Source organism: Idiotropiscis lumnitzeri, chromosome 11 (assembly GCF_059441095.1).
Source record: "Idiotropiscis lumnitzeri isolate Australia: NSW breed Sydney's pygmy pipehorse chromosome 11, RoL_Ilum_1.0, whole genome shotgun sequence".
Lineage (NCBI taxonomy): Eukaryota > Metazoa > Chordata > Actinopteri > Syngnathiformes > Syngnathidae > Idiotropiscis > Idiotropiscis lumnitzeri.
In genome coordinates, this window is record NC_142401.1 from 1005078 (window position 1) to 1032998 (window position 27921).

The 27921-nt window shown below is 43.5% G+C and overlaps 5 protein-coding genes across 7 annotated transcripts; 2 read left to right on the forward strand and 3 right to left on the reverse strand.

Annotated features, from left to right (window-relative positions):
• Positions 1-13174, reverse strand: kiaa1328 (KIAA1328 ortholog). The gene is made up of 10 exons (XM_088309208.1): positions 13101-13174; positions 12327-12583; positions 12146-12246; positions 11882-11997; positions 7454-7578; positions 6470-6795; positions 6186-6380; positions 5722-5786; positions 5027-5135; positions 1-488 (listed from the first exon to the last, which is right to left on the reverse strand). Exons 1-10 carry the CDS (start codon positions 13150-13152, stop codon positions 260-262), a joined length of 1575 nt encoding a protein of 524 aa, XP_088165334.1. The 5' UTR covers positions 13153-13174; the 3' UTR covers positions 1-259.
• On the forward strand, positions 13086-15699 carry tpgs2 (tubulin polyglutamylase complex subunit 2). 2 transcript variants are annotated; one of them, XM_088309212.1, is made up of 7 exons: positions 13086-13478; positions 13622-13697; positions 13787-13874; positions 14345-14485; positions 14601-14714; positions 14782-14945; positions 15157-15699. In XM_088309212.1, the coding sequence occupies exons 2-7, from the start codon at positions 13623-13625 to the stop codon at positions 15388-15390; spliced, it is 816 nt and encodes a 271-aa protein (XP_088165338.1). In that variant the 5' UTR covers positions 13086-13478; position 13622; the 3' UTR covers positions 15391-15699. The 2 variants fall into 2 exon arrangements, with proteins under 2 accessions (XP_088165338.1, XP_088165337.1); XM_088309211.1 differs by having other exon boundaries at positions 13095-13478; positions 13618-13697.
• Positions 15004-19590, reverse strand: aqp7 (aquaporin 7). Its single transcript, XM_088309209.1, has 6 exons — positions 19273-19590; positions 18311-18437; positions 18106-18243; positions 17898-18016; positions 17570-17787; positions 15004-16579 (listed from the first exon to the last, which is right to left on the reverse strand). Exons 1-6 carry the CDS (start codon positions 19429-19431, stop codon positions 16387-16389), a joined length of 954 nt encoding a protein of 317 aa, XP_088165335.1. The 5' UTR covers positions 19432-19590; the 3' UTR covers positions 15004-16386.
• Positions 19591-20762: 1172 nt separating this feature from the next.
• LOC148326659 (retinol dehydrogenase 12) lies at positions 20763-25700 on the forward strand. The gene is made up of 7 exons (XM_088308882.1): positions 20763-20880; positions 22008-22219; positions 23147-23386; positions 23759-23848; positions 24048-24236; positions 24327-24436; positions 24895-25700. Exons 2-7 carry the CDS (start codon positions 22063-22065, stop codon positions 25072-25074), a joined length of 966 nt encoding a protein of 321 aa, XP_088165008.1. The 5' UTR covers positions 20763-20880; positions 22008-22062; the 3' UTR covers positions 25075-25700.
• A 631-nt stretch (positions 25701-26331) lies between these two features.
• mlnl (motilin-like) lies at positions 26332-27636 on the reverse strand. 2 transcript variants are annotated; one of them, XM_088308884.1, is made up of 4 exons: positions 27517-27636; positions 26794-26895; positions 26616-26721; positions 26332-26438 (listed from the first exon to the last, which is right to left on the reverse strand). In XM_088308884.1, exons 1-4 carry the CDS (start codon positions 27634-27636, stop codon positions 26431-26433), a joined length of 336 nt encoding a protein of 111 aa, XP_088165010.1. In that variant the 3' UTR covers positions 26332-26430. The 2 variants fall into 2 exon arrangements, with proteins under 2 accessions (XP_088165010.1, XP_088165009.1); XM_088308883.1 differs by having other exon boundaries at positions 26349-26721.
• Between the last annotated feature and the right edge of the window lie 285 nt (positions 27637-27921).

The following is a 27921-nucleotide window of genomic DNA, read 5'->3' on the forward strand; positions in this document are numbered from 1 at the left end:
CACGAACAAAATGTGTTTATTAGGAAAACGCGACAAAAATTGTGATCGATCAGAAAGCGTTAAACCATTTATGCATCGGGACTCCGGGAACACCGATACCGGTCCTAAAACCACTTTGGACCAAGCCAAAAATGGTTGATTTGTAACGAAAAGATATAATGAGTTTACTCCAAAACACACCGACCCCAAATTGGGGAAAAGAAATCAAATTAAGACGACAAAGTGGAGTTGAAGCAAGTAAAATGTTTGCTGATTCTTGTCAGCAAATAAAGAAAATCTCCTCCAACATTTGGCTTTCTTCCAAGTCCTGCAGGCCATTCAGACGATAAGGCAGGGCCGGGGTGTGCAGACTTGTGCACATTGGTTTGGGTGCCGTGAGGGCCGGTCCACGTTGCGATGATTTGAGCCTGCGGGACGACGCTTTGCGTTGCTCATCTTCTGCAACGGGACCAAAGTTGTCCAGTAACTCAACCACAGAAAAGTCCAAGCTGCGAAAAAAAAAAAAACGAACGCTGCAGTTACTTGATTCAATGGACGATACGTTCTTTCTGCAGGGCCATTTAATGGGCACGGCTCTACTTAAAAGAGAAGCTGACACATTCCAGTGGACAACGCCATCATTGTACGAACAGGAAACAAATGCCAGATTGTTAAAAAAAAAAAAGTCAGCTAGTTGAATTAGCGACACCAGAAATGCAAACGGACAACTTGTACACGTTCTTAAATATTGCCAACTACCGTCGGCTTGTCAACACCATTAATAACAAAACAAATGAGGATATTGCTTGCTGATCGGATTGTCGCGCTGCAACAAAAGTACACCGTTTCTTTGAGGTAGAGAAGGACAAAGAGCAAGAGAAGTCGTTGCCTGGAATAGAAATGAGCGAATGTGCAGTGAAATAAATAAAGCAAAACAAAGAAGATGAGGCTAATCGAGAGTCTGTCTGACTTGATAAATTATTCAACGTATACACGCTGGAAGGACAAGCGTTCCAAATACAAAACATGAATTGTTCAAAGCGCGCGGCGCTCAAGTTGCTCCCATAATTCTCGGCTCGTTTAAAGCCGCATCCATTTAGATGGCATGCGGCTCCCTGAGGTGGCGGCCCCGAAACGGCGCGCCGTGTATCATTTAGTCCAAAGGAGAAAAAGTTTCATTTGCATTCTGCCGTCGACAAAAAATGACCACTTGGCTTGTCTCGCTTGCTTTTTCAACGCGACTTCTTTGCAAGCTGCCCTACGCTTGTCGCTTACGATGAAAACGTCGAGTGTATCGTGTGCGTTGTTTGAACATCGTGACTTTCTTTTGTACGGACGATGACCGCAAGATGTGCGTTAAATGTGCGAAATAAGAGAGCAAAAGTCGACAGGAGCCATCAAGACGCTTCAGACGCTGGCCCGTACAAACTTGAAATCTGAAATGGATTCAAAACAAAAAAACAGCGCACTCACATTAAACGATTTGGCGTGCGGCATTTTGCTGCGCCGAAGATGCCCGTGAGCTACGGCGGGCTAGCTAAGGTCAACTTGAGCTCCGACTCATTTGCAAATTTCCTAACTTGGTCAGGAAGTACCTTGAAACTTTTTTGTGACGATTGAGCTCAAGCGTGAACGTGTTTGAGGGACGGTGGAGAAAGTTTATGAGGAGCAATTCAGCTGCAGGAGAATAACTGTCATTTCTTTTCTTTTTTTAAACACAGCGAGAAACACAACCAAGAAGAGTAAGTTGACGTATTTTCCTCATTTGGTTTCGTGCGTGTCAACAGAGAGCGAGCAAAAAGTGAAAGTGAGCGGCAACGAGAGAAAATTTGAAAGCTGGAAAGCAAATGCGGCTTTGTGGATACGGACGAAGGCAGAGCGGGAACACGGGGGAGGGACTTTGGCACGGCTCCGTCGAGCCAAATGTGAGAATTTGCATTTTTATTTGTTGATTTATTTAACGGACAGGGCTCTCAAACAGCCATCCATCAACAAACGACATGCCGCTAATGAATAATGCATCACTTAACGCCGGTCGCAATCTATAACAAGGCGTGGGGGGGGGGCTCACGGAGATGAGGGGGGTACAGTTTGGTCCGAGTGGCGGGGGGGGCCAAGGGGTGGCAGAAGGCACAAAAGAATTCCGGGAGAGATTCGGAGGGCTTCAACGGAGACTTTGTGACTTTCCGCTTTGAGATGCAGCCAGATTTTAATATACGGCGAGGGATTTGCAGAAAATCTGTCACTCCAGTTTGCATTCTTGGAGAAAAAAAGAAAATGGGGATGGGCAGGAACAGATGCTCCGTCAGTCAACGTCGGCAGAAAACAGCGCGTGAGTCTGTCCAATTTGGCCAAACGACCAAATCATTAATAAAAGAACAGAACATGCACTGCAAAGTCCGTTGCGATGCGTTCCGACGACCTCGAAGTTTGCCATCTGTCACGCTTCAACAAAACATTTCAAAAATGGCTTGACTGTTATTTATTTTTTTTTGTCTTAGCACATCCGTTTTCGTTGAGATATTTTCACATTTTGTTTTGAAGTTGGACCTTTAAACCAGCCGCAATACGGATCGGACCATTCTTTGTCATTTGGAGGAATGACATTTGCAACTGTTGCCGAGCCGAACCCTTAAAATTGAAATATAACTAAATATATAACTAGATTGCATATTTTTTTACACTTATTCTTTCTATGATTATGAAAATGATGTGCTCGCTAGACGGGAAAAAATGACGCAAGTTTTGGAATCAGTGCAAAAAAAATCTAAAATGTTTACTTGCATCTTTGATACAAAAAAATTTGTTGGCCAGGATTTTGTTTGTATTGTTAAAACTGTTTCAAGACGCGGACAAATGAAAATGACTACTATCCGAAAACTGATTGGCTTTGACCACCGCGCTTCCAAAAGCAAAGCCTAAAGAGTGTGTTGGATTAAATGTTATTGTTCTTTTTTTTTTTTAGAGAACCTCAACTAGCATCACTGGTGTCAGCAGGGATTGGAACCAAATGTGTTCCCGGACTCATTAACAGTAAAATTAAGATTCCACAAATAGAATGAATAATCTCAATTACTTTTGTAAGACTGTAGGGCAAACAAACAAACATTCTCGTGCACTTTCAAAGCTCAGCGTCATTTACAGTCATCAATGGGACTGAAAAGCGTCTTTTTGTAACATGGAAAAAAAAACACACACAAGTGAGGCACACCAAGTGGTGCACGTGCCACCCAACACTTGCATATTTGAAATCCAATTCAACACATTCATTTTTTTTCAAAGCATCAAAACATTGCTCCTCCCATTTACTTTGAAATATGTCCGCACTCCTCGGCATGCCTCCTCGCTCGTAACGCTCACTGCACTCTTTTATTAAAGAGAGCGGTCTCACACTGGGCACCTTATTCATTTGCAGTCCAAACAGTGAAAAAAAAAAAAAAGGGAATGGCCAAAGCAAATATCCCGCGTCGCATGTCAATTTCGCAAGCGATCAATAGCATGCGTGGAATGGAAGACAAGATGGAGATGAGATGGAACCGACTTATTCGGATATAAGGTCACCTCGTGTTAACCCGAGCTTTGTTTGCCAATTCGCACATCAAGACGGAACGCTTTAAGATCCGATGTGTCCAGCGGGTCGCGTTGTAAAGTCGCTTCGTGTGCCTCCGAAAAGAAATTGTCTTGACGGAAGCCAGCCGCATATTTACTGAGCTGCGTCACAAATATTGGGGCCAGGCCGCATGATGCAATAACTTCACAAAATGTTTGCGCTCCAACAATCATGGAACGGATCTCAAAATACTGACAGAGAGACAGGAAAGGTCTTTGTCAGTCCGTGAAAATGTTTTAAGACTTTTTTGTGAGTAGCGTTAACTCCGTCCTCGTTAAGTCTTGAAGAACATCGCACAAGACGGTCATTCAAGGTCATTTTTTTTTTCGGGAAAATATGTTAGTAGAGGAATACAAATCACCATTAGAAGATTATAAATACAAAAAGAAGGTTTGCTGAAAGTTGTTTGTGTGAATGGCACCGAGCCTCAAGATCCATATTGGACCTTTGACACAATTTTCAGTTGGTTGCATCTTCCACCTGCGTCTTGCATGCATCTTCCTGTGCAAAGTTGCTTTGAAGATGGCTGCCGCTTGCTTTCTCTGTCTCATTACTGTTGCCGAGAAAGGCGGGAGCGAGGGTGCTGTGTGCATCCGCAAGTCTGCTCAATTACACCTGCTGCAAGGTCCCTGCCAGGCGGACTAATGGAACGCAGCGTGTCTCCTGACAGGCTGGCCGCCGTGCTAGCTAGCCCAGTAAAAGCTTCATTTAGCATCTCGCAGCCCAAAAGTTAGCTCATCATTTACCCCGCAAAATGGAAAGTCTGCAGAATGTGAAGCACGGCATTCTCTGAACGACGACATGCCATTTGCCGGCTGATTAAATGGGCCCATTATAGTTCTTCAAACATTAGCCAAAATAATCAGCCAATGTTTTCTCATAGTTTTTACCTTTATGCATTTTTTTTTCACTTCATTGTAATCCGTATTTTTTTTTCAGCCAAAAAGTCCACATGGGTCTATGTGGAGTCGTTCCCGAGAGCGTCGAAGGTTTAAACCGAACGTACCGTCACTGGAGGAACGCGTCACACTTAAATGAGGTCATTAAAAATTCTCTTCCAATTTGTAAAACTCATCAACACCAAACCAGAAGAACAGAACAAAATAGAGCTTCTATTCCGTCAATCAATTTGTCAGACTCGAGTTTTGCAGCAAAAAAAAAAAGATTTGAGTTTTTCTGCAATCACGCATTTCAATCCAAATAAAACTCGGATCCAAATACTCAGCCATCCATCTGGAGGCGAGCCAACGAGTCAGGCGAGAGGCAATTTTCTGAGTCTTCACTTAACCTTACAAGCATGTCTTTAGCGTGTGGGAGGAAGCCGATTCCTAACCCGAACCCCCCAAACCGAGCCACACTTGGATGCAAACTCAACACAAAAGATTTGAAAACTTGGCTAGGATTTTTCTTTTCTTTTTTGAGTCCATTTTGTGTTACCGATTTTTCGATGTTTTTAGAGTCCCGGGTGCCATGCTGAGCTCCGCAGGGCTTGCGGGGAACTCGACGGGGGATGTCGCCGAGTCCTTTGTGGATTGCACCGCAGCGTCTGTTGACAAATGTGCACAATGATAACGAAGTTGAGAAGCCAGCGGAACGCCGCTTTGTTGATTTCGATAGGCAAGGAGATGGACAACAACATCACCTTGAGGGCCTCGCCTCGAGGATAATGGATCCAAAAGGCTCAGACTACAACTTTGTGTCTTATGAGGAGATCCAGGAAACGGCTTTTGATTTTACGAATCCGATGACAGAAAAGTCAAATTGCGTCTTTGCTCACTTTGACACGTCAGCAAAGTTATCAGAAGCGGCCGACAAGAGTGCCGAAAGCTCCTCTTCATGACACGCGTGTTTTCACTGACTGGCTTTGACACAAAATAGTTGGCTGCTTGTCAAACCAGCACTATGTAAATTACTCGTTGGCAGTGGCGCCAACCTATTTGTTGATCTGATTGGCCCTTAAAAACGTACATTTGTTCAGCCCATTTCCAAGATTCACTTGTGCTGACCCTTTTTGCAAACAATTTCTATTTGCTCTCCCTCCAAGAAATTGGGGACAGAAAGTAAGGTGGCGTGTCAGCTTTGCGACAAGTATCAATCGGATGTTTCCATGAAGTGAAAAAATAGCAACTCACCGCAAAAATGACGATGTTTGTCCAGCCGGGCAATTTGCGAGCTGTGTTGTGCGGGAGGATTCTCTCTGTGGCACACACGCAGCAGATGTCAGACATGAGCAATTTTCAGAAAGACAACTCAATGATTTCAATGTGGGAATGATTTTTATGGTCCGGTTAGAAAACGTTGGCCGGTGACGTTCCGTTGTTAGCAAATGAGCTGTTGAGTTTCGATTGATATGCTTCTTGAAACCTAAAATGAAATAGAAACGAAGAACTAATCTTGGGCCGCAGAGCAATTACACTGCGATGGGGACTTTTTTTTTTTTTTTTAAGATTTCTAGAATTATAACAGAACTTTTCAACTATTTTGGTTGTAGGAATGTGTGCCAATTTACCTAAGAAGCAGATTTTGGAAAGACACAACTTTTTTTGTAACTGACGAGGAACTTTTCTTTTTCTCTTTTGAGCTTTTTGGAACCCACGTTTTGCATTCCAGACGCGACTGGCACAGCTGCTGATTCTGTCTGCCGAGCCGCTCCTCCTGATCAGCCAAACGTGTCTGCAGCTTCTCTCTCTCCATCTCCAGCTGCATCTTCTGCAGCAGCAGCTGCTGCCGCTTCTCCTCCCAGTCCCCGCGACCAAGCCGAGGGATGGTCAAGTCACTCTCGCCGTGTGGTCTGTATGGAAAAACAATTTATTACAATTTGTTTTTTTTTTTAAAGTGTCAAGTGTCAAATTTGGCTATCCAGTTTCCGAACATGCGTACCTTTGGCTGTCGGTGTCGTCTTGACTTTTCTCAAAGGAATGTCCATTTGTTGTGCGTTGCCGGGGGCCGCAGCCACTTTCTTGATCGTGCCGCGAAGCCAATTCTCCTGTCGGAATCTGATGCTCACCGATTTGCTCGTTCTTCCTAAAATAGGAAGCGGGTGTCTGGATGCTGACGGCTCTCAAGGCTCCTCTTCTTCCGCTACTTCTCCTGTGCACTTGCGGTTGACGTGTTTGAGGAGCAGCAAGACCGAGGTATGAGCCATCCAACGGTAGGCCATTAGCCCGACTCGTATTTTCACTAACGGCTTCTTCACTGCTCGGCATCTGGACACACAAGAAAAATACCAAATGCGTTTTGACGAACGTAGGAGCGGTCAAAAAAAACAAAAATGTATGCCGCGTTTCAGCCAACAGACGAGACGGTTTTAGAAGCCTTCGAGCATCAGATAGTAAATGTGTCAGTGTTGAGTTATGAAGCATTGCATCAATTTAAAAATGCTCCCCACGTGCGTGCTTGGAGTGCGTTTTCGTCCAATGGGGCGCACGATATTATTGCGCTTCCCATCCGCTCTTTAGACCTGACAGAGGCAACAAGATGAAGAGGCCAATTTTCAACTAAGCATTACTGGCAGGTAAACCAAGGTCAGGCCCATTATGAGATAAACATAAGGAGGAAAAGGGAGAGAGTGACTCATTTGCTCAGGGTCAGGGAGCAGGCAAACAGCCATTATTCAGAGCCACAGTGGGACAATGAGGTTGGCCGTGTCATCTATTTTATCTCCAGATGCTTCGGCTGAAGAGTGTCTTCCCTTCTCAAGTGTGACCTTGAGAGAGTTTTACTGGGGGTTGCAATCATATCCAAGCAAGTGACTTCGCGGGACTCAATTGATGCGCATTCTTTTGGCACTTGGCCAGAAATGAGCTGTCGCGCCAGGTCTCAATGAAGCTTTTAGCAGCAGACTCAAGTCTAAACGTGCCGTACCTTATAGTGAGCTTGTGCCTGGCCGAGCTCAGCGATGGACCGGTTGAGCTTCATTTGTTGCTGAGTAAGGTATTGTTGGTAGAGTCCGAGCAGCTCCCGACACTCTCCGTACTGCCGCTGAAGGCCTCGCACAGCCGTCGTTAAGGCAAAGACGTGGCGCGATCAAACATAACCTTGATCGCCGACGGGGATGAGACTTTGCGACGGAAAACTAACATCGGCTTTTACGTTCCTGATGAAATAGTAAAGACACCATCGTAAAAAGTCTCTTGAACCGACGCTGCTTTGAAAAAGGTCCGTCAATTTTGTAGAGAAAAAGCTTCCCTCTGATAGAGGCTACATTTTCCAGAAAACCCGATATGAAACTCGTGTTTCCGCAAACGGTTCCATGTTTGACCGGGAAAGTAAAGACGGATCAAAAAAAAAAAAAAGGGGTTAGAAAATGAGAGTTTGTGTTCTCGCACAGAATTTTCACCATCTGGTTCCATCCACGCTGCGCCGAGCTTGAGCTGGGCAGCGCCAGAGCCGACCGGCTCGCTGCCAGACAGAGAGTTGGCAGATAGACCAAAACTAATCTGGAGCGGAACTACTGCTGCGCCCCGGGAGCCCGCTAATGACAGTAGCGCCATCGCACCACACCAGCACATACAAAGATAATGAGGAGGAGATACACACACAAACTCATACATATTCAATAATCAACCTCCGTCTTACGCCGACTTTCTAGGACACACACACACACACACACACACTGAGGCACCAGAGCACAATTTGCCCACCCGCACGAACACTCCCACACAAAAGCTACAATAAAAGCAAGTCGTGCACACACACTCCCACCCAAGCTGACCATAAAGTGTGTTTCCTCCAGGCCATATATTTTTATGATGGTGGCCCCGCTACCCCAGCTGATGAGTTTCTCAGCATACGTTGAAGAAAAAAAAAAAAAAGAAGAAGCGCAGATATTAAGAGGAAATCAAAGTTCAAAGTAGAGTCGTATTGAAGAAATAGTTGGCAGAGCACTCCATAAGGAAGCACTTTGGTTGTTAGAGGACTTCAATCAGGCTGAGGAAATGAAACGGCGGGAAAGGGAAGAGAGGGGGGGGGCGGAGGGCTAGGAGGGGGGCAACTTTGAATGGACGAGCAGACACAAGACAAATGCAATGCAGCAGCTTCCATAAACATTGAGAAATGTGAGGGAACACATTGATTGAAGCCTCCATCTAAGTCAAGCGCCCCCCCCCCCCCCAGCCGGAACTGATAATGTCTCTGAAAGTCTCGCTCGATGTAAGGACATCACAAGGACATCACATCATGTAAACCATTGCCGGGAGGTCTATTTATGCAGCTGGAATATGCAAGGAAGGGTCTTGCAGGGAAGACAATGATTATGCGGACACACTCGCTTTGGGCCGAGATGGAGTGTGTCGTGTGTTGCACAATGCATGCCGTTCACATGTCCAAACATCACAATACAATATCATTTCCGGTGACTGCTTACCCTGAAAAACAAAACGTCTCCCGTGACAGAAATATACAATGCAGTGCGTCAAATTGAATGCAAATAGTTGGATGAGAAACAACAGCCCAACAAAATCCGATGGCCGTGCACGAAGGTTAACGCACGCTAACACGGTGACAGCGACATGCCGGCAGCAACTTTCGAAAGGCAATCTGATCCAAGAAGAGCAATCCGAACAAGATTCCACTCCAAAAAGAGGCTTCCTCCACATCCTTGGACATCAGCCAAGGGCCAAGCACAGAACTCGACAGGCCCGTGGTTTGTTTGCAAATTGCCAACAATGACTTACTCCTCCCCCCTGCTCCCAAAATACTCCAAATCAAGCGCTTGGGATGAAGAGGCCTGTCAAAATGATTCACTTCCCTGTCAGGCTGAGGCTCAAATGAAATGAGGAAATCCGCTCCAAGGAGGAACAAATTTGCCCTGGGGGGACGGGGAGGGGATTCTAACGCCTACTTTAGCACACAAAATCAAACAAAGTGAGCATCAAGAGGAGTGCAAGACAAAAAAGGGGCGGAGATTAAGCAACAAAACAGAAAGAAAAAAAAAATATGATTGTGGAGATGGCTTTGTCTCTTGCCTTCGTCATTTCCACAATTGGCGACATGAGCAGTTTATTTTTGTTTGCCTTGTCTCTTTACTGTCCACAAAAAAAAACGACTGTTTAGGTATCAAGTAGCAAGCTGCTCTCTTTCAACCCTTTCGTGCATCTAATTCCTTTCAACCCCGAATCATGTCAACACCCCCCCCGCGGTTCCTGGTGAACGTCTCTCCCTTGTGGTTCACCAGCACATTAGCATATTTTGTAAAAAATGTTTGCCGGTTAGCATTTAGCGACTGGACATGTGCTTGAGAAAAGACTCATCACGTTTGTGACACTTAGGAAGCCGCAAACTAGCTTCAAAATCTCCAAGCTTGAGTCGTAATCACTGAGAAAGAAGAGCGGCACCTCATCTCGCCATGACCTCTGGCTTTCCTCGAGATGCGACTCCTGCCGTGCTTTGTTGAGCGCTATCGCCACAATGACCTCTGCGCAAAACAACATTCTCTAATGTACAAAACCAAGCAATGTTTTTTTTTTTCTTTTCTGAAACTAATTCATTTCACTTTGAAATGTCAGCTGCACACCCAAATATCAAGGTTCCTTTTTTTCTCTCTCATCCTTGGTGGCTTAGAGCTAAAGTATAGCCCAACATTTCTTACACCCTGTCAACCCTGAACCTTGGTTAGATAAGATAAGCTAAGGCGTAATGGAATTAGATTTGACAAGCCTCTCATTCAGTGTGTTTGCCTTTGGTGTCTCCTTAACCTTTCTGTGAAGTGCCAGAACCTTATCCCCGAGAAGTGCGTTCATGACTCTTGCTCACACTTTAAAAGACGACGTTATCCCCCCCCCCCCCCCCCCCGAGGTGCTGGGAACCTAACATTTTTCTCTCTCAAATACCTTTTAATGGAGTTTCCAACTTTGGTGTAAATGCCAAGTCTGCAAGCCTGAGCACATTTAATTGAGCTGTGCCATCCTAATTTAACGCACTTCCATTTCCAATCATACAATTTAGCAGCAGGGTCAATTACTCTTCATATTTTGCTGCAATTTAGCCTCAACTGATTACAGCGTGTTAACCTGAGTGGAATTTTAAGGAAGGCGGCGGGGCGCATAAAACATAATAATGTTGTTGGCCTCAAATTAGTGACTAAAGAATATTCTGACTTTCTCTGTGTGGAAGGGAACTGACATCCAATGTGCAAAGTAAAGCTTACAAAAACATATTGAAAAGACACACAATAGTCTTCTTAGTAAATACCAAACTTAATAGATGCTTTGGAGTTTGGGCCATTGCTCCAACCGTGAAATTGATTTTGTGCACAAAAGCAAATAAGCTGCAAGCATTTACAAAAGACAACTGTGGCAGGCGTCAAAAAATTGAAATGAATCTCCCCATTTGTCTGCCTCGAGTAGCAATTCAAGATTTGCAAAGGCTGTGGAACGACTTGCCTAAGACCACAGCGCCCCCTGTTGACTTGCTTCGAAATAGTCACATGCAGCAGAGACTGACGCCTCACAAGACACTTCATGAGCAACACCAGCACAATATCAGAAGACAAGAAACTAGAGTTAGATTGCGTGAAATATGCAGCCAAAAAGAAAATACTCATTCTCTTGTGCTTTAGCTTCCAAGTAGACGTAACAACCCGTAGGATCTAATAAGCAGGAACTATCGGGACACGGATATATTTTTCCTAAATAAGTCAAGTTCGACAATACACAGTGTTATTTTTCCTCACCAAAAAACACAAACACACATTTTTGTTTGTTAGGTTGAAGGCTGGGATGAATTTATGTCATTTCTATTCATTTCAGTGGGGAAAGATGTTTGGAGATGAGCGCTTTGAGTTAAGAGCATGGTCACCGAACAAATTAATATCATATCTCAAGAATGGATCGAAATGGATGCGTCACATTAGATGATTTTGGTCAAAACTCACTTGGAGTCTTCAGCCCAGAGACACTTCCTCAAGTAGGCAGTTAATTAGGCTGGGGGGCAAAAAATGTTGGCAATATCCCTAATGTGTTCAACTCTGGCTATGGAATTTTGTTACATTTATTTTATTTAAAAAAAAAAATGCAATAACACTTGTTGTATGACAGGAATCTTCTACATTGGACCAATTCTGCAAGAACTGAGAGATGAGAGAAAACGTATTTGTGCCACAGTTACTAATATAAGAAACCGGTGTGAGTGTGACTGTTGCCACACAAACATTCAACATATTTTTCACATCAGATACATGAAAGATTACTTGGAACCAGCTGGAACCCAGAAAATTGCCTCATTCTATGCCATCTGTGAACTTTTTGGGCAAATGACGACGTGGTATTTCGTCAATAAAATCTGAAAGGATACTTTCTCTTTCATGCGCTATAACCAAGTGCTGTTGCTCAAGTTGTTGGATTTTGCTTTCAAAATTATCGTTTTCATCTTTAAGGCGCTTCACCGACTCTTCCTTCTCCTCACTCACTCTAAAAAATAAAAAAATAAAAACTCAGAACAATACTTTTTTTATACATTCAAATTAAATGAGAGGAAAAAGTGAGGCATGAGAGATTTCATTTCAATGGCCTCATAACTTAAACACAAGGAGGAATTTGTCACATACAGCTGACTTACCTGGCTAGTTCTTCAATGAGGTTTGCAATGCGCCGTTTGTCTTCGGGACAGAGGTCTTTCAGACCGACTTGGCTCTGTCCACTGTTGCTTCCAAATATTACCTAGGAAACATGGCTCACTTTCACATTCACTTCATCCATACTATTTAGAAATAGGACAAAAATAATTAGAAACGCCTTACTTGTGAAACCGGGGGTATCGGACCGAGCGTTGGGAAAAGGGTGTTCTCAGTGGTTACAGAAGCACCGGCAAAGGTTGATGCACTTTCCTTACCGTCAGAACTATATTGATCATTTTGGACATAGGTCGGGCTTTTGCCACCTCTCCTTAATGGTGTGTCAATCTTGCAGTCAGAGGTGCGTCTGGCTTGCATCTTGGTGTTTTTTTTACTTGAGGTACTTATGCCGCCTGGTTTACAAGAGACCACTTTGTGTACCCCTGAGATTGGAGAAAAACATTTCATATATCATCAACAAATTATCCAAGACGTTTATCATCGCGAGGGTCGTGGGCGTGCATGTTTTTGGAATGTAGTAACAAACCGGAGTACCCGGAGAAAAGCCACGCACGAACGCAGATTATGCAAACCCCACAGAGGTAGGCAGAAGCCCGGAATCGAACTCTGCACATCTGTATTGTGAGGCGGACGTGTTAACAAGTCGTCCACCGTTCCACCCGCATATAACATTGATTTTAAAACAGTTATCCATTAATTTAAGTTTTATTTCACCAGTTTGGAGATGGTTGTTACACAGTAGTGCTATAAAAATGCAGATACAATACAATACAATAAAACTTTATTTAGGCTTCAGACTCTTTCCTTGTAACTCGTGTTGTTGATTAAATCGCTTCTTTTCAAAACTAAAAGAAGCACGTTGTTGTTTTGCAAAAGACCGAGCAAAGGACACGTCATCGTGGAAAAAATGCTGGATAATAAAGGAATAATTAAGCATACCACTCTTGATCCGAATTTGTGATTTATCTTTCATTTTTTCAGCTGCCGCCATGTTGAAACAACCGCCGCAACTGACAAGGAACCAAAGTCTTGCTAAGAAATCGTAGCTCCGCCTCTTAGTCAAATGGAAAGATCTGATTGGCGAGTCTTCAAGAAGACGGTTTTCTATTGGCTTACATGTGCATTACTTCCTCCAAAGATTCACAAGAGGAGATTGCATAGTAACATCTGACTCAGTCCGAACCCAAAAGGGGGGTTGCTCTTCTCTAGACCAATAAAAATCTCATTGCATCGGTGCAAGAATGGATGAGACAAAAGAGAGATTGGAGTTTAAATGTATACCTGAAAGACTGACACTCGGCATCACTCGAATCCTTGGTGAGTATTTCTATTTTGATTCGGCGTCGGCGCTAGCAAGCAACTTCTGCAACATTTCGTTTAGCAAGCTTGGATGTGATCACTTGTATCACTTCTTCCATCCATTCCATTCTAAATCTAAGTTTTCCTTTTGTGTCAGAAAGCATGCCTGGTGTTGTCGATGTGCGGCTTGCAGAGAGGGAGCCTGCAGAGAAAAGGAGTCTGTTGTCATGGGAACAGGTGAAGCAAATCCATTCCAAACACTGCAATTGTAAATAATCAAATGTCACATAGGTAATGAACAAAACATCTGTTTCCCCTCTCCCCAGAAAAACAATTGTATTTTACCAGAGGACCTACGAGATTTTTATCTGACGACCGATGGCTTTACGCTTACTTGGAACGTCAAACTAGACAGCAAGTGAACCTACTTTTTTTATTCTAATACAGTGATTCCCAATTTTGCCACGAGAGATTATCAAGTATGCTGAGGGAAAGAATCCAATTTCACATTACGGTGCAGATTATAATTCATTATTTACTCTGAATAATTTCTCTTTGTTCATCTATGTAGGCCAACGATTTATTGTGACGGGCAGAACAATTAAATGCCAGAAATGCGAGATGCCAAATTTACAAATGACCTCATCGTTTTCATACATCAGTAATCGCTTTGTTTTCGCGAGAGAGAAGCAGATTTCACGCCGAGTATGTTAATTTCTAGTGTTGCCCTGCTGTGACATTTGTCCAATGTAAAAAAGCGGCTTGGCGCCATAAAGGTTGGGAAACACTGTAAACGCCGCTCTACATGCGCTGAATTAAGATTCAAGGACCTCTAGTTTACAATGAAAATAGTTTCCGTTGTTTACGGTTTGTGTCTCCCTCAGATGAATGTATTCCCTTAGGATGCATGACAATTAACAGTGTGGGAAGATTGCAGCCTCTTCTCCAGCCAACAGCCGTTTTCTCCCTGCCAAATGCACCGTCACTGGCTGACCTAGACTGGGAGGAGGGCAGCGGTGAAAGTGGTAAAGATCATCAGTCAAATTTCTGCACTCATCTGGAACAACGTCAACAGCTGCTACGCTATGTTGGTTATGCCGAATTAAAATTGATTACAAATTCATCATTGTGATCCAACAGGCTTGTCAAATGCTTCCACTCCTCCACATTTTGATTCTCGGAGCCGCATCTTTGAGTTGGATTCATGTGCAGGGAATGGCACGGTGTGCTTGGCATACAAAAACTCCACCCCAGGTGCTGTTGGAGTTCAAAAGAATATTTGTCTCCCACCAATTGACTTGCCATGATTTCCTTTTTCCAGGTGTGGTAGCCCAGCAGAGTGAAATTTGGTTTCTGGACCGCTCTCTTTGCTGGCATTTCTTAACTGCAACCTTCTCCTCTTACTACCGCCTCATGATCACTCACCTGGGCCTGCCCGAGTGGCAGTGTTCGTTTACACCTTACGGCCCCAGTCCGCAAGCCAAGGTAGCAAAGATAGTTCTTCTCTAAGTATACATCTTAATAAAGTAGTTATTACACAAGCTCAATGGAGGTACACTTTATTTAATTTTTGCCATTCTGATAAGAGACTTAAACTCATTCCAAGTCATGAACACACACACAAAAATGATTTGTCTTCCAAAATCAAAATGTTGCTGGTTTTGATTTGTTTGTTTTTGTGCTAACTCTCGAACAGCAGTGGGCATCGCTGTACCAGCCGCTGACCTTCAGAAGTGAGCTCAGTCTGTCTCTTTCTGCCGGAGAGTCCCGCGTCAACAAGTTAGATCCCACCAAGGCTTTTAAAGCCAAAGCCCAGGTGGCCACCCCAAAGAAGAAGCCATCTGCGCCATGCAGCCTGGCGAGCAACGCCAAAAGCCCCGGCAGCGGTGGAAGACCGGCCGTAGCCAAGCGATCAAACACATCCGCTTGACGAGGACATTCCAAGCAGTTCTCCTGTGGTGCCACTCATACGAACAAAACGTGTGGGGAGAGGGAAAGGGAGAAGCGCTGTCGCAAGAGTCAATTCTCACACTTTCATTTCAGAGACTCATGAGCGATGCAAGTAAGTGATCACTGAATTTCTTGTTGATTTTGATGGCAATGCTTGGGATTTTTGTTGCCAACATGACAATTTGGAATGTATTCTTTCAATTATGATGTAACATCGCAGAACTCGCAATGCAGAAATTAAAAGTCAATTTTGACTGTGAACTAAAAAGTATAAAGATTGAAAATAAAAGGCGTCTGCTATTCCTTGAATCGCATGATCGACACCATGAACCGCACACTGGAAGAGTTTCAAAGTGCAGGTGCTAATCCAGCCTGAGTTTTAATGTTCTCCTTTAATAAATTCTTGCTCCAAGGATTCACAGTGAAGATATAAAATAAGATTATTCAGTTGCAAGTGTAATGCCCAAGAGTCCGTGACAACATTTCTTGCCGAAACTTTTTCAACATCAAGGTCAGATTTTCGCCGCCTGCCGATCGATTTCTGTCTGGCTGAATGAATAATAGATGGGCGCCGATTTCAATGCATAATATTAAACTTATGACGCTCGTGTCTTGAAGGAGGTAGCATTGTCGTGCAGTTGGCGTTAACAGGCAGTGAGACCCGCTACCTTTTCGAAAACACGGCTTCCTCCAGTCACGGAAGGCACGTGTTTTCGGTTTCAGCCTCGCTCCCGCCTGGAAACAGGATGTTGAGCGTTGGCAAACTCCAACAGGATGTCTGGAAACGTTCTCTTTCACGTACAATAAGCGTCTTAACAAGTGATGCCAAGTGGAACTGAGCAACCAAGATGCATGCAAGTCGCAGGTGCGCCTCCATCTTTTGCCGATCGTCCAATCGGAGCCATCTTGGAACGTGTCAAACAGGCGTGTGCACGCAGCTTGACGCGCCGCATACATCTTGAGAGTCGACCAGCTCTCACACGCACAAATCAGTGTCGGCGTTTGGTTTTTCCAGGGTGGCCGTCTCCTTCTCTGTCGTAATCAGTCCGGCACACGTTTCTGAGCGTGGAGGATGGTGAAGTTCCACCAAGACCTTGTAGAGCCCCGCACCCAGAACGCCTCCGATCATGGGGGCAACAATGGGCACCCACCACCAACCATTTCCAGCCCTGCACACACAAGCGAAATACAAAACTCACTAGGTCTTCCACCCCCCCCCCCATTTTAGAATCAAACTTTTTGCTGTGTTTAGTTTAAAGCACAAAGATGCAATTTTGTGGGAGGAAATCAAGTTGAGAATTGCCCACCTCCCGCTGTGTTTGTCCAGGCAGGAAGCCAGCTGCGTTAGTGGCGTGTCCAATAGCGGGACACGGAATTTCAACACGTGACACTTCATTCCCTCATACTGCTTGAAAGCAGTTGTTGCTGTCCGACAAGTACGATGACGTCCATAAATATTGAGACACTGACACAATTCTCATCTTTTGGGCTCCAAACGCCACCGCAGTGGATTTGAAATGAAACGAGTGAGATGTGATGCCGACTTGCAGCTCTCATTTGAAGATATTTACTGTTCATCCAAATCAGGTGGACGGTGTTGGAATAAATTAAAAACCATCAATCTGACTTTGACTTTTTCATATTGGGTTGCAAATCCTTTTCAGTCCATTACAGCCTGACATCTGGACTGCAGAGCAATATAAATTTGGTGACGTTCATTTGACTCGAAAAAGACAATTTGGTACCCGTAAACAGAGTAAAATATTTGGTGCAAGAATTTTACTCTCAAATGTTACTTTGTTTTTTTGGGGGCTCGAATAGTCTTTTTAGCGTCAAATGGACATCACCATTTTCCCTTCACTTTTGTCTTACGCAAGTGAATCACATGCTCTGTTGGACTCATGTCAGATGATTGACTTGACCATTCTGCACTTTAGCCTTGTAAAAAAATACATTCAAAAAAAAAAAAAAACGTGGTTGCTTTTGCAGTGTGTTTGGGTCATTGTCCATCTGCACTGTGAAGCACCATTCCATGAGTTCTGAAGCATTTGGCTGAACAAGAGCAAATAATGCCCCGAAAACTTCTCTCTTCCAAATGTCATTTGGGCATCACAAGAGAGACGGCGGATTATGGCTTCTGGTGTCCGATGGCTCCATACCTGAAGACGTCAAGCCCCCAGCCCGCAACGGCTGTGAAGAGCCTCGGTCCGAAGTCTCTGGTGGGGTTGATGGCGTAGCCGCTGTTGCTGCCCAGAGAAATGCCAATTAACAGAACCAAGAGACCCACGACGGTTGGCTCGCTGCCTGCTGCAGCTGGTTTGTTTTTCTGGTCGGACAAAGCCAGCAGGCACAGCAGAAGCATGGCTGTCCCGAATACCTGGCAACAACACTTTAGAGGTCAAGACAAGGCCTGCGGAATGCAACGTGTGAAACGTTCAAAAAAAGCACTTTTTTTTTTTTTTGTACGGAGGGTGTCTCATTCTGTACCTGGTCAACGAATCCCCCGGATAAGGAGAGGTACGGAGCAGGATAGGTTGCAAAGATATTCGCAGTAGCCTTGACACCAGTTGCAGTCAGATTGCCTCCACAAAAGTCATGGATTGCCTCTGCAAACACAAAATATTGGGACGGGAACATTTTTGCCGTAACCGTTGAGGCCGCGGCGATCGGTCTTGTTTGTGCAGATTGTCCTCACCATAATAGACAGCGTAAACGGAGCCCGCGGCCAGAAAGGATCCCAACAGCTGTGAAAAAACGTAGAGGGGGAGCATCCTCCATGCAAGGCGGCCGCACACGCACATGGCGAAGGACACCGCCGCGTTCATGTGAGCGCCTGGCGGAGTGAACGCAGCACATTGGCGCACACGTTGAGCATTTCAAGGGAGAGTGCGCTTTTGTACCTGAAACTTTCCCTCCTACGTGACTCCCGATCACAACACCCAGACCAAAGCCCAGATTGATGCTTATGTAATGTCCAAATGCGCCTCGTCCGGTCACGACCTGCGCCACGGAGCCGAGGCCAAACACCTGCACGCACAAAGCAGGAGTTGAATTTTAGACAAAACTTCCCCTTGAATTCGTCTTTGCAGCAGACTGGATGTGTAATCTAGCAAACAAGACAAAATTAAACAAGGCACAGGTTATCTTTTCATGCGTCACGTTTAAAACACTCCAAAAAAAAAAGATTCCATTGCATCTGAACTTTAAACTCTGAAACCAACTCGGATGAGCAGATCGGAATGAGGGGAAAATGCTTACACGGAGCTAATAAAGGATATCTTTATCATCTCTATTCATTCAGGGAACAGGAAATGTGAAGTTCTGCCACGACAAATCGTGTGAAAGTTCGTTGAAAATGAGCACAAGATGAAGTTGGCCAACGTTTCGGAAATGTCTTGTTTTCGCTACAACATATTGCAGACACAAAAAAGGCGTTTGAATTTGCTCAATATTATTTTGTCAACCGGTTGCACACAATACACTCATCTCGATTTTTTTTTAAATCGATGTACTTTAAAAAAAAAAAAAAAAGTACCTGGATCCAGATGATTTTATTTCGTGCAATCGTGAAATCAAATTGAGTAAATGCAACACAGCATTTTTGTTTTTTGGTGTGTAAGTTTTTCTCCGGGCTTCACGTTGTGTGCGTCTCATTGTGCGCTTCTAAATTTGGGATCGATTGCAGCGGCAGACGAACATGTGACTCTGGCGACCCTCTCCACGTGGCCCACTGCCTGACCCGTCGCTCCCACGACCACAAACACGTCAGCACAAAACGCCTTTGGTGATCACGTGAATCATGAATGTCATCATGAGACAACGTGCGTCCGATGCTGCCAAACGGGAAGAAATGATTTCTTACCATCATTACGTATGTGCAAAGAGATTCAGCGAGTCCCACGCGAACAATTTCATTCGTGAAGCGAAAAGATGGGGTTGCTTTTTGCCGAGGGGCCCCTCCATCGGCTGACTGGCCAAAGTCCTTCATTTCTTCTTCTTGTCGTTTGACCTTTTCTTTCATTTGGCCGCTTTGTCTTGCAAGACTATTTTGTTGAACAACTGAAAGACGGAAAGATCCTGAGTTCAGACTTGAACGACTAACATGCGTCGTCCACAAATACCAACAAGGGGTGCCTCCAACAGGCACCTCTGTCCTCTAATCGAATTTCACGCTTCCTGTAGCCCCCCCCCCCCCTCTCTCTCTCTCTCTCTCTCTCTCTCTCTCTCTCTGTCTCTCTGTCTCTCTCTCTCTCTCTGTCTCTCTCTCTCTCTCTGTCTGTCTCTCTCTCTCTCTCTCTCTCTCTCTCTCTCTCTCTCTCTCTCTCTCTCTCTCTCTCTCTCTCTCTCTCTCTTTCTCTCTCTCTCTATCTCTCTCTGTCCGTCTCTTCATTACACATTCCAATTGGGACCAGGTTTTATAGCGGCCTCCCAACCTCCCTCCCACCGGATGTGCTCCAAGCGGCACACAGACAGCCGCTTCCTCCAATAGCTTTGCTTCCTAACACAGAACTTGACCAATGAGGAAACCGTGACTTGAAGCATCCACTTGACGTCATTGGATAAGAAATAATGAATGTAAGCATTAGACTGAAATATTTTAATGACTCTAAGTAAGCTCCTCCCAAATCCTCACATACAAGACGTCAGCATTTAATGGACTTTTTTGTTTCAATTTGCATTTCTATTGCTGTTTCTTTTCATCTCTTGTTGTTTTTTAGTGGTCGCCATAATGATGACAATGGGGAGAAAAAAGATGTTGCTCAATTGCGATTGCGAAACCCAGCCTTTCTTTTTCAAGGCTGATCAGCGCTGCTCTAACGTGTGTGCTAATTTCGAGGGAAAGAGAAGAGCCGCTTGAATGGCGGCGAAAATAAGACAAGTCCGTGTTCACACCCACAATACCAAAAAAAACAAAACTTAGTCTAGCCTGCCCCAGCGCGGATTTATGCCGCGCCTCATGTCAGACTTGCACTGGGCAGGAATTTTAGAGCTCTGCAAGTTATTTTTACTGATCAACCAAACATAAACTAGAGTGTCGCATATTTCTCCAAACCATTATCTGTTACCTTGATGTTGACAAATGACGCAAAATGCCATAGACAAGCTAACAAAACTGTGAGTCTTGTGAGGAGAAAAGATACAGAAAATGGATATTTGTACCCAATTTTCGTTCACACAAGAGACTTTTCATTATTTGTTTCTTATTAGACTCCGAAAATTCGGGGTCCGGCCCACAAGAGATCAAAGTGGCACAATGTGACCCCTGAACTTAAATGAGTTTGACATCACTGTGTTAAACACCAGGGGGCAGCCTCGAGTTCAGCGTGCTGTCGCTTTATTACGCAATATAATCCATCTGACACTTTAAAAAGAAGAAGAATAAGTTAAGTTAAAACCGACAAATTCTGTGCGGACGACGTGGACAGAAAGACAAAGAAAAGACCAGTTTTGGGAAGTGACAAAGACATTGGTACTGTACTCGCTTCTGTATTTTACTTAACAATTTTTTCTTCTGATGACTTTTTACTTTTATATCACATATTTGAAAGGGTATTTTTATCTCCGTATATCATCAAAATAATACAACGGAAAAAAATAGTTCATAGAAAGAAGTGAAATCTACCGCGGTTGAGCTCGTCATTGATTGTTTTTAAGGGTGCGGTTGGTGATGAGCAATTTATTTGACGTGAGGAGGAAACATCCCGTAAAAATACTTTTAACAAACATTCTAGAGCCTCTACTTTTTGACCTTAAATTGAGTCATTACTTGAATGTGTACTTTGGCTTTTAACTAATTTGTTTTTTTAGGCCAGAATTTTGCATTTCTACTCAAGTACAGAATTTGAGTACTTTTTTCTACCTCTGTGTTCCATTTTAGTCCTTTGGCGCATGCTTTGCTTTGATTTTCTTTTTTAATCTAATAATGTCCCTTATTTCATCATTAAAACGGCCTCATTTGTGTATTTCCTATTGAGACAGGAAGTGAGGCAGAAATCCGCCAGCCTCCCCTCCGATTGCGCAATCCCTTGCAAAAAAAAAAAAAAAAAAGGGGAAGCCAAAATATTTGTTTTCAGACACTTAAAAGTTACATTTGGTCATTGTCAGTCAGATTTTCTTCTGTATCCAACAAAACAACTTTTGGGGAAATTCCCAAAATGCTGAAAAACTTTCTCTAGCGGCGCCGTTATTGGTTGTTGCCTTGGTCCCGAGCAACTGCGATGTCATTTTCAGTCGACGGGCAAGCGCCAAAATGGCCGCCCCCTGAGATGGATAAAAACAGGTGGATTTAGATGCTTAATTCATATTCCAAAAACGACATATTAAGCAGGAAGCAGCATTTTGTTTAGTTTAGAACATTTTGAAAAGAACATTTCTGAATTTTGATTCCACTGTTGACGTATAACAGAAACAGCGAGTTCACGCAGATGTCGCAAAATAAAAATCAAGCTTGCAAAGTAAACGTCAATGGCTTGAAGTGGGCCGAAGGCAATCGATTACGACAGCCTTGATAAATCATTAAGCACATATGATTACGCGGTCATGAGTTCAGTCGTCACGCCTACTTGTCGTGGACTTCCACTCCCATGTTCACATCAGACTTGAAGCTTCACGACTCATCGGCTTGCGCTCGTCCAACCTCGCCGGCGGTGCGATGAGCTGGTTGGATGTGATTGCTCACCCGCTGTGGATGGTGACCACGCTGCTGCTGTGGATGGTGGTGCGCTCGCAGCGGAAAGGAAGCTGGGATCCACGAGCCTGCCCCACTCAGCTCAAAGGGAAGACGGCCATCGTGACGGGGGCCAATTCAGGTCTGCCTCGCGTTTGTCTTTGCGGCAATCTCATTTCATGCTTCCACCCAAACGCAACACGCTTGCAAGGTGAACGCTTTGCATCTTTAGAACGCTACCCTGCTTCCGACATTCAAGTCTCAACTTGGTTCAATTCAAAAAGTCAAACTCATTCTATACTCTTACTTGACACACGCTGACCTATTTGATGAATGTATTTCGCTTTTGATGCGTACGGCTAACGATAACCCAATTCACCATTTTGAGAAATTCGACTTTTACAAACGAAACAATCAAGATCATTGATTATATGAATTGAAATAAACGATTTGTACCATATTCTACTTCATTGAGATGCACGTGTTTCTGTTTATCTATTGACTAGTGTATAGAATTGCAAAATCAATTCTTTTATCGTTCCATTTTTCAAGTTTAAGTTGATCAAAATACCATTTGTCTTTTCACACTTGCTTTGAAGGCTTTTCTTCTTTTTTTAAAATCTCACTCAGTTTTGTTGATCAAACTTCAAAAGCCAGATCACGAATACGTTTTAATCGTAACAAGTATTCCGTTCCAGCAACTCAAAACAAAGATGGTCACGAAAAGCAGCGTGTCTCACTTGACACTGAATTGGGTTATATGCTCAGCTCGTCAAACTGGTTGTAGAAATCCTTTTCACTTGTTGTGATTGAATTTCTTTTTGAATTTGTTTGATCGTATCCGCACATGACGTTATCACGTACGATGAGAGTTTCGCGATGATGCTGTTCTGCACCGGAAGGTCGCATCAATTTTTAACACGAATGTCAAATTTACTAAATCTAGATTGGGGATTAAATTCATCATCAACACCGCCATGAAAATATTGTGGGCAAATTCTGTGTTCAGCCCCTCTAAAATGTGACTTGCAGAAAAAAAAACTTTTGTCTTCCGCTCTGCTGCTTTTAGGGATCGGAAAGTTCATCGCCATGGACTTTGCTCGCCGGGGTGCCCGTGTCATTCTGGCCTGCCGAAGTGTTTCGCGTGGGGCAGCAGCGGCTCAAGAAATCCAAGCAAAAACCGGAAACCCTGACGTGCAGGTGCGTCAGGTGGATCTTTCTTCTCTGGACTCTGTCCGAGATTTTGCTGAAAATATCGTGAAGGAGGAACGCGCTCTTCACATCCTCGTCAACAATGCTGGAGTGTCAGGTGAAAAGTTTACACTCAAGTTTGGTTTTAGTCGTAATATGGTTGACCAATTTTAAAGTTTGAGCCCATGAATGTGTTTCTCTGAATTCAGCAAAAGTAGTGGATTTTTCTTTTTTATATGAAATCGATTGTTGGGGCACCAAACTGTTGTTTTTCACTTCCAACTCATTTTCTATTGACTTAGCACAGGACCTTTGATTCATTCTTAAAAGTTCCAAGTGAAATACATCTCAGCAATTCAATCCAGCTACCTGAAAAGTTTACAACTGTCAGCGTAGAGGTCCTAGTTTACTTTAATTTTGGGAAGAAAAAAAAACGTTTTTGGCTGCAGGTGCAAGCGGCATTTTGATGTTGATGACTTTGTTCCTTTAGGTTTGCCGCGGCAGATTACCAAAGATGGCTTTGACGTTTCATTTGCAACCAATCATTTGGGGCCGTTCCTTCTCACCAACCAGCTGCTTGGTACGATTCTCAAATTCTTTCTGAACTCAGTGTGGCATGTGTGTCAAGAGTTTTGCAGGACGACCGCTAAAAGTGAATCTTGCATCGCTGTCATTCCCAAATGAGGACCTTTGCCGTGTCAGTCGTCAACTGAGTGCAACAAAAATTGAGCAACAAGAAAACTTGTTCATGTTCAGTACTCATCCACTGTTTCTTTCAGGCCTCCTCAAAAGTTCAGCTCCAGCACGGATTGTCACGATCAGTTCTGTCAACCATAAAAAGGGCGAAGTGGACTTCTCGCATTTTCATGGGGAAAATTTTACTTACAACCTCGATCGCGTTTACAACCACACCAAGCTGCACAACATCATCTGCACAAATGAGTTAGCGCGACGGCTTCAAGGATCAGGTAGACTCAAATGACTTGCAATTGCATTTAGGAACGCTACAAATTTGGAGCAATTCACATTTTTTGTGCTTGTGAAAAATGTCGACGTAGGCGTCACGGCCAACTCGGTCCACCCTGGCGTTGTCATGACGGGAATGATGAGGCATTATCCCTTCCGGATTCGTTTTATCTTCAGCCTCATTGGACGGTTCTTCTTCAAGGTGAGTGTGTTGTTTGTGGCGTTCACTTCAGACACCGATGAAAGAGTCCGATGTTGAAAAAGATGAGACGCTATACACTTTATCTCGTTAACGAACGTTCTCAAGTGCTTCTCAGGTGGTTGAATGAAGTATCATTCCAGGAAAGTATTGTGACATTGACAGGCAGAATCACAAGATGACAGAAGGTCAATTATGTTTCATATAACTGATTAATGAATGGATGCAAGTTGGCTGTGATTACTCCCACAATGGTGCAAACGCCCCTATTCTAAATGTGACCAGCGACAAAAATACTAAAAGAAAGAGAACGCCAGGCATGCACTAAGTGAGAGTGCATTTTGCGCTAGATTTGCGCTAGGCATGAAAATGAAATTTAAAATAGCACGTCCAAATGTGAATCAGCTCTTTTTCCATTGATTTGAACGGCTCTTAAGTGTTGTTACTTGGCATCTCGTCAGTCTGCAGAAGAGGGGGCAGTCAGCGCCATCTACTGCGCCGTGTCAGAGGAAGCCGAAGGCATCACCGGAAAATATTTTGACAGCGACTGCTCGCTTGTCCTCCCCGCCCCCTTAGCCCGGGACGCAGCGCTCGCAGTTAAGGACTTTGACATCTGTGAACGACTGACATCCAAGCTGTGAGACAATGTTGCTCGTGATAACGCAAAGGAGGTACAATTGCACGTGCGTGTTGTTGCTAAAGTGAACATTTCAGTCAGTTGAATTGAATGCGCCTATGCAAGATAGAAACCATGCATGCACTGCTGTTTATGAATCTTGGAAAGAGGATTGTACATATTTCAATTTAATGTATTCTGCCTAACTCTATAAAAAAAAAAAATAACTGATAGATATGGCGCGGGTCAACAGCTTTTTTTTAAACCACGCTACTTCTTGTGTACTAAATGTGAAAAACAATCTGTGTAGTCCACAAAAAATCTGCTCACATCACCTTTCATTCTGTTATTATCAATGAATAATAGTCGAAATTATTCTTAATGTCACTGTAGCGAGCCTCAGTACGTTGTTGCAATACAACAGAGGGATCTGTGAACTGAAGTGCCGTGTTTTACATTCATACGATAGCAGACAGCAAAATAAATGTTGTTCGTTCGAGATACGTCAAAATGTCAGAACAATTGAAATTGTCTTTACTCTTACGATTGTAGAAAGTCAAAAGTGTCGTGAGTTGAAGGAATAATTAAGATTATGTATGCATTGACGTGTCGAATTTTAAGTGCTACCCATAAATTGTGCAATTTAGATGATTTTTCTGTCCCTGTTCGTCTTTACCGTTATTACAAGACTGTTATTTCAGTGGTGGCCATTGACCTGAAGTTGGGTGATAGACGTGCAATCTTATTTTCTTAAATAATATATATTGTTTGCATAGCGAGGTTACACAATTATGCTGTTCAAAGTATAATGTTGTAAACATTTTACATCAATAGGTTGAGTTCAGACTTGAAGTTGACTTCTGATTCTGCTTTATTATTGAGTAATTCTTCTGAAATTAAATTATTTCCATACGCGTTTAAGAAGTCGAGTTGTTGCATTTGGATTGCGCTGCCATGAAATACGTGTATTTTGATTCTCATGATAGTTTTTAGCACGTTGATTAGCACGCGATGGATATTTTCAACAAAATTCTTAGCCTACGACGGGAAAAATAGTTACAAAAAATGATAAGAACAATATCCAGAGCATATTAGCATATGATCGGCAACACTTGTAGTCGCTTCAACTCCCGTCCAGTGAGTCGCGTGATGCATTCACAAAAGTCGGAAACAAGACAACTCAGCCAAACGCCAACGTCAACACAAGAACATAACAGATAACCTGATTCGTGATACTACATTTAATGTGTCGAAAATACAACAAAGGCTCCATTAATTTAAACAATCATTTCCCTTTATTGGCTGCTATATTGAAACACGAGAAAATATAAGAGCATTCAGTCTTTGATGAATTCATTCAGCGATTTGGTCGTCTTGTGTTCTACTTGGCTGGAAGGACAAAGAATGCGAGAGAACCCAATTATTATCTTTTTTTCTGCGTGACAAAAGTCATATTTTTATCATTGTATCATCATATCATATCATATTTATCATATCATCATTTTATCATCACATGTTGTCCCCAAAAGTCAACAAAGCGTTTTAGTCGTGGGAGCAGTTTAGTACCTTTCTGTCGCTCGTCCACAATCTCATGGATGAGCTCCTCGAGCACAGGAGCGACGTGGTCCAGCTGCTTGGGGGAAAGACGCACGGTGATGTCCACTGTTTTATCCTACACACACACAGAGAGAAAATGAACTTGGTGTATGATGCAACACGATCGTGGTGAGCGTGTGACATGTACTGGATTTCCGCCATGCTCAATTTGAGGAAGTTGTTGGACAGCAACTTCTTCAAACTGGCCGTCCTCCGACCGAGGCTCCATGTCCTTTCGACCTTCTCGCTCCTGGAGAGCAGACGCCCAAACACAAAATGCAAAGCACATGCACACAGTTACAATGGAGATTTTTTTAAATTCCAGCACAACGTGTTGTACATGATCATCGACGCATGTGGACAAAGTTGCTCAGTGTGGTCCTCACCATGTCACCAAACAGCACAAGTGACTACTTGTCAGCCTTGAAATAGACTGACTTCAAGTGATTGATTTTCAATACATTTTTATTCATTATTACTTGTACTTTTGTCAGACCATTGTGTTCTTTTCTTCCATTAAGTACCAACAATTTTGTCCACACGTCTGCCATTGCACAATAAACTGAAATTCAAAAATAGTTTCTCAACATTTTGTTGATGTAAAGACTACTTAGACTTGCGATTATTTTTTCACATGATTATTACATTTACTCTGGCTTTTATGAAGCTGGATCAAATCCCTTTTGAATTTACGATCAGAACTTATCGTACTGTTACATGTTTTGTTTATGAGCCGAAAATCAAACAACAGCCTTAAAAGCTAAATTCTTGCATTTTGAGTCTATTTGAGAATCCACAGAAGATACTTTAGAGGAGAGCGTAATCAAATTACAAATGAGCATCTCTGTCCAACACAACGCAATCCTCTTACTTTCATCAGCATCATTTCCTTTGGGCTGAAGAAGGTGATGTGTCCTCGCGTCCTCTCGACCAGCGAGGCCACAAGGCACGCCAGCACCACGCACGCTGCAACAGCTCCACGCATGCTCATTCTCTTCTGTGCCGGACAAACATGAACATGCACATATCAAGTGTTGAAGTTCAAGACTCGTCTGGAGCAGGTTAATTGAATCTGACAGTAATAATGAGATGATTTCATAGGAGAGAAATTATAAAACATTTCATTTCTCACATTTGCCTGTGTGTGTCTATAATTAGTCCTAGTGACATTAGTGCGGATTGACAAATCCGCGTGTGGGAGGGAAGAAGAATACTGTACACCAGCGCTAAATTCTTACGGCAATCTTGACAAGACCGCATTCGACACACAGACAGA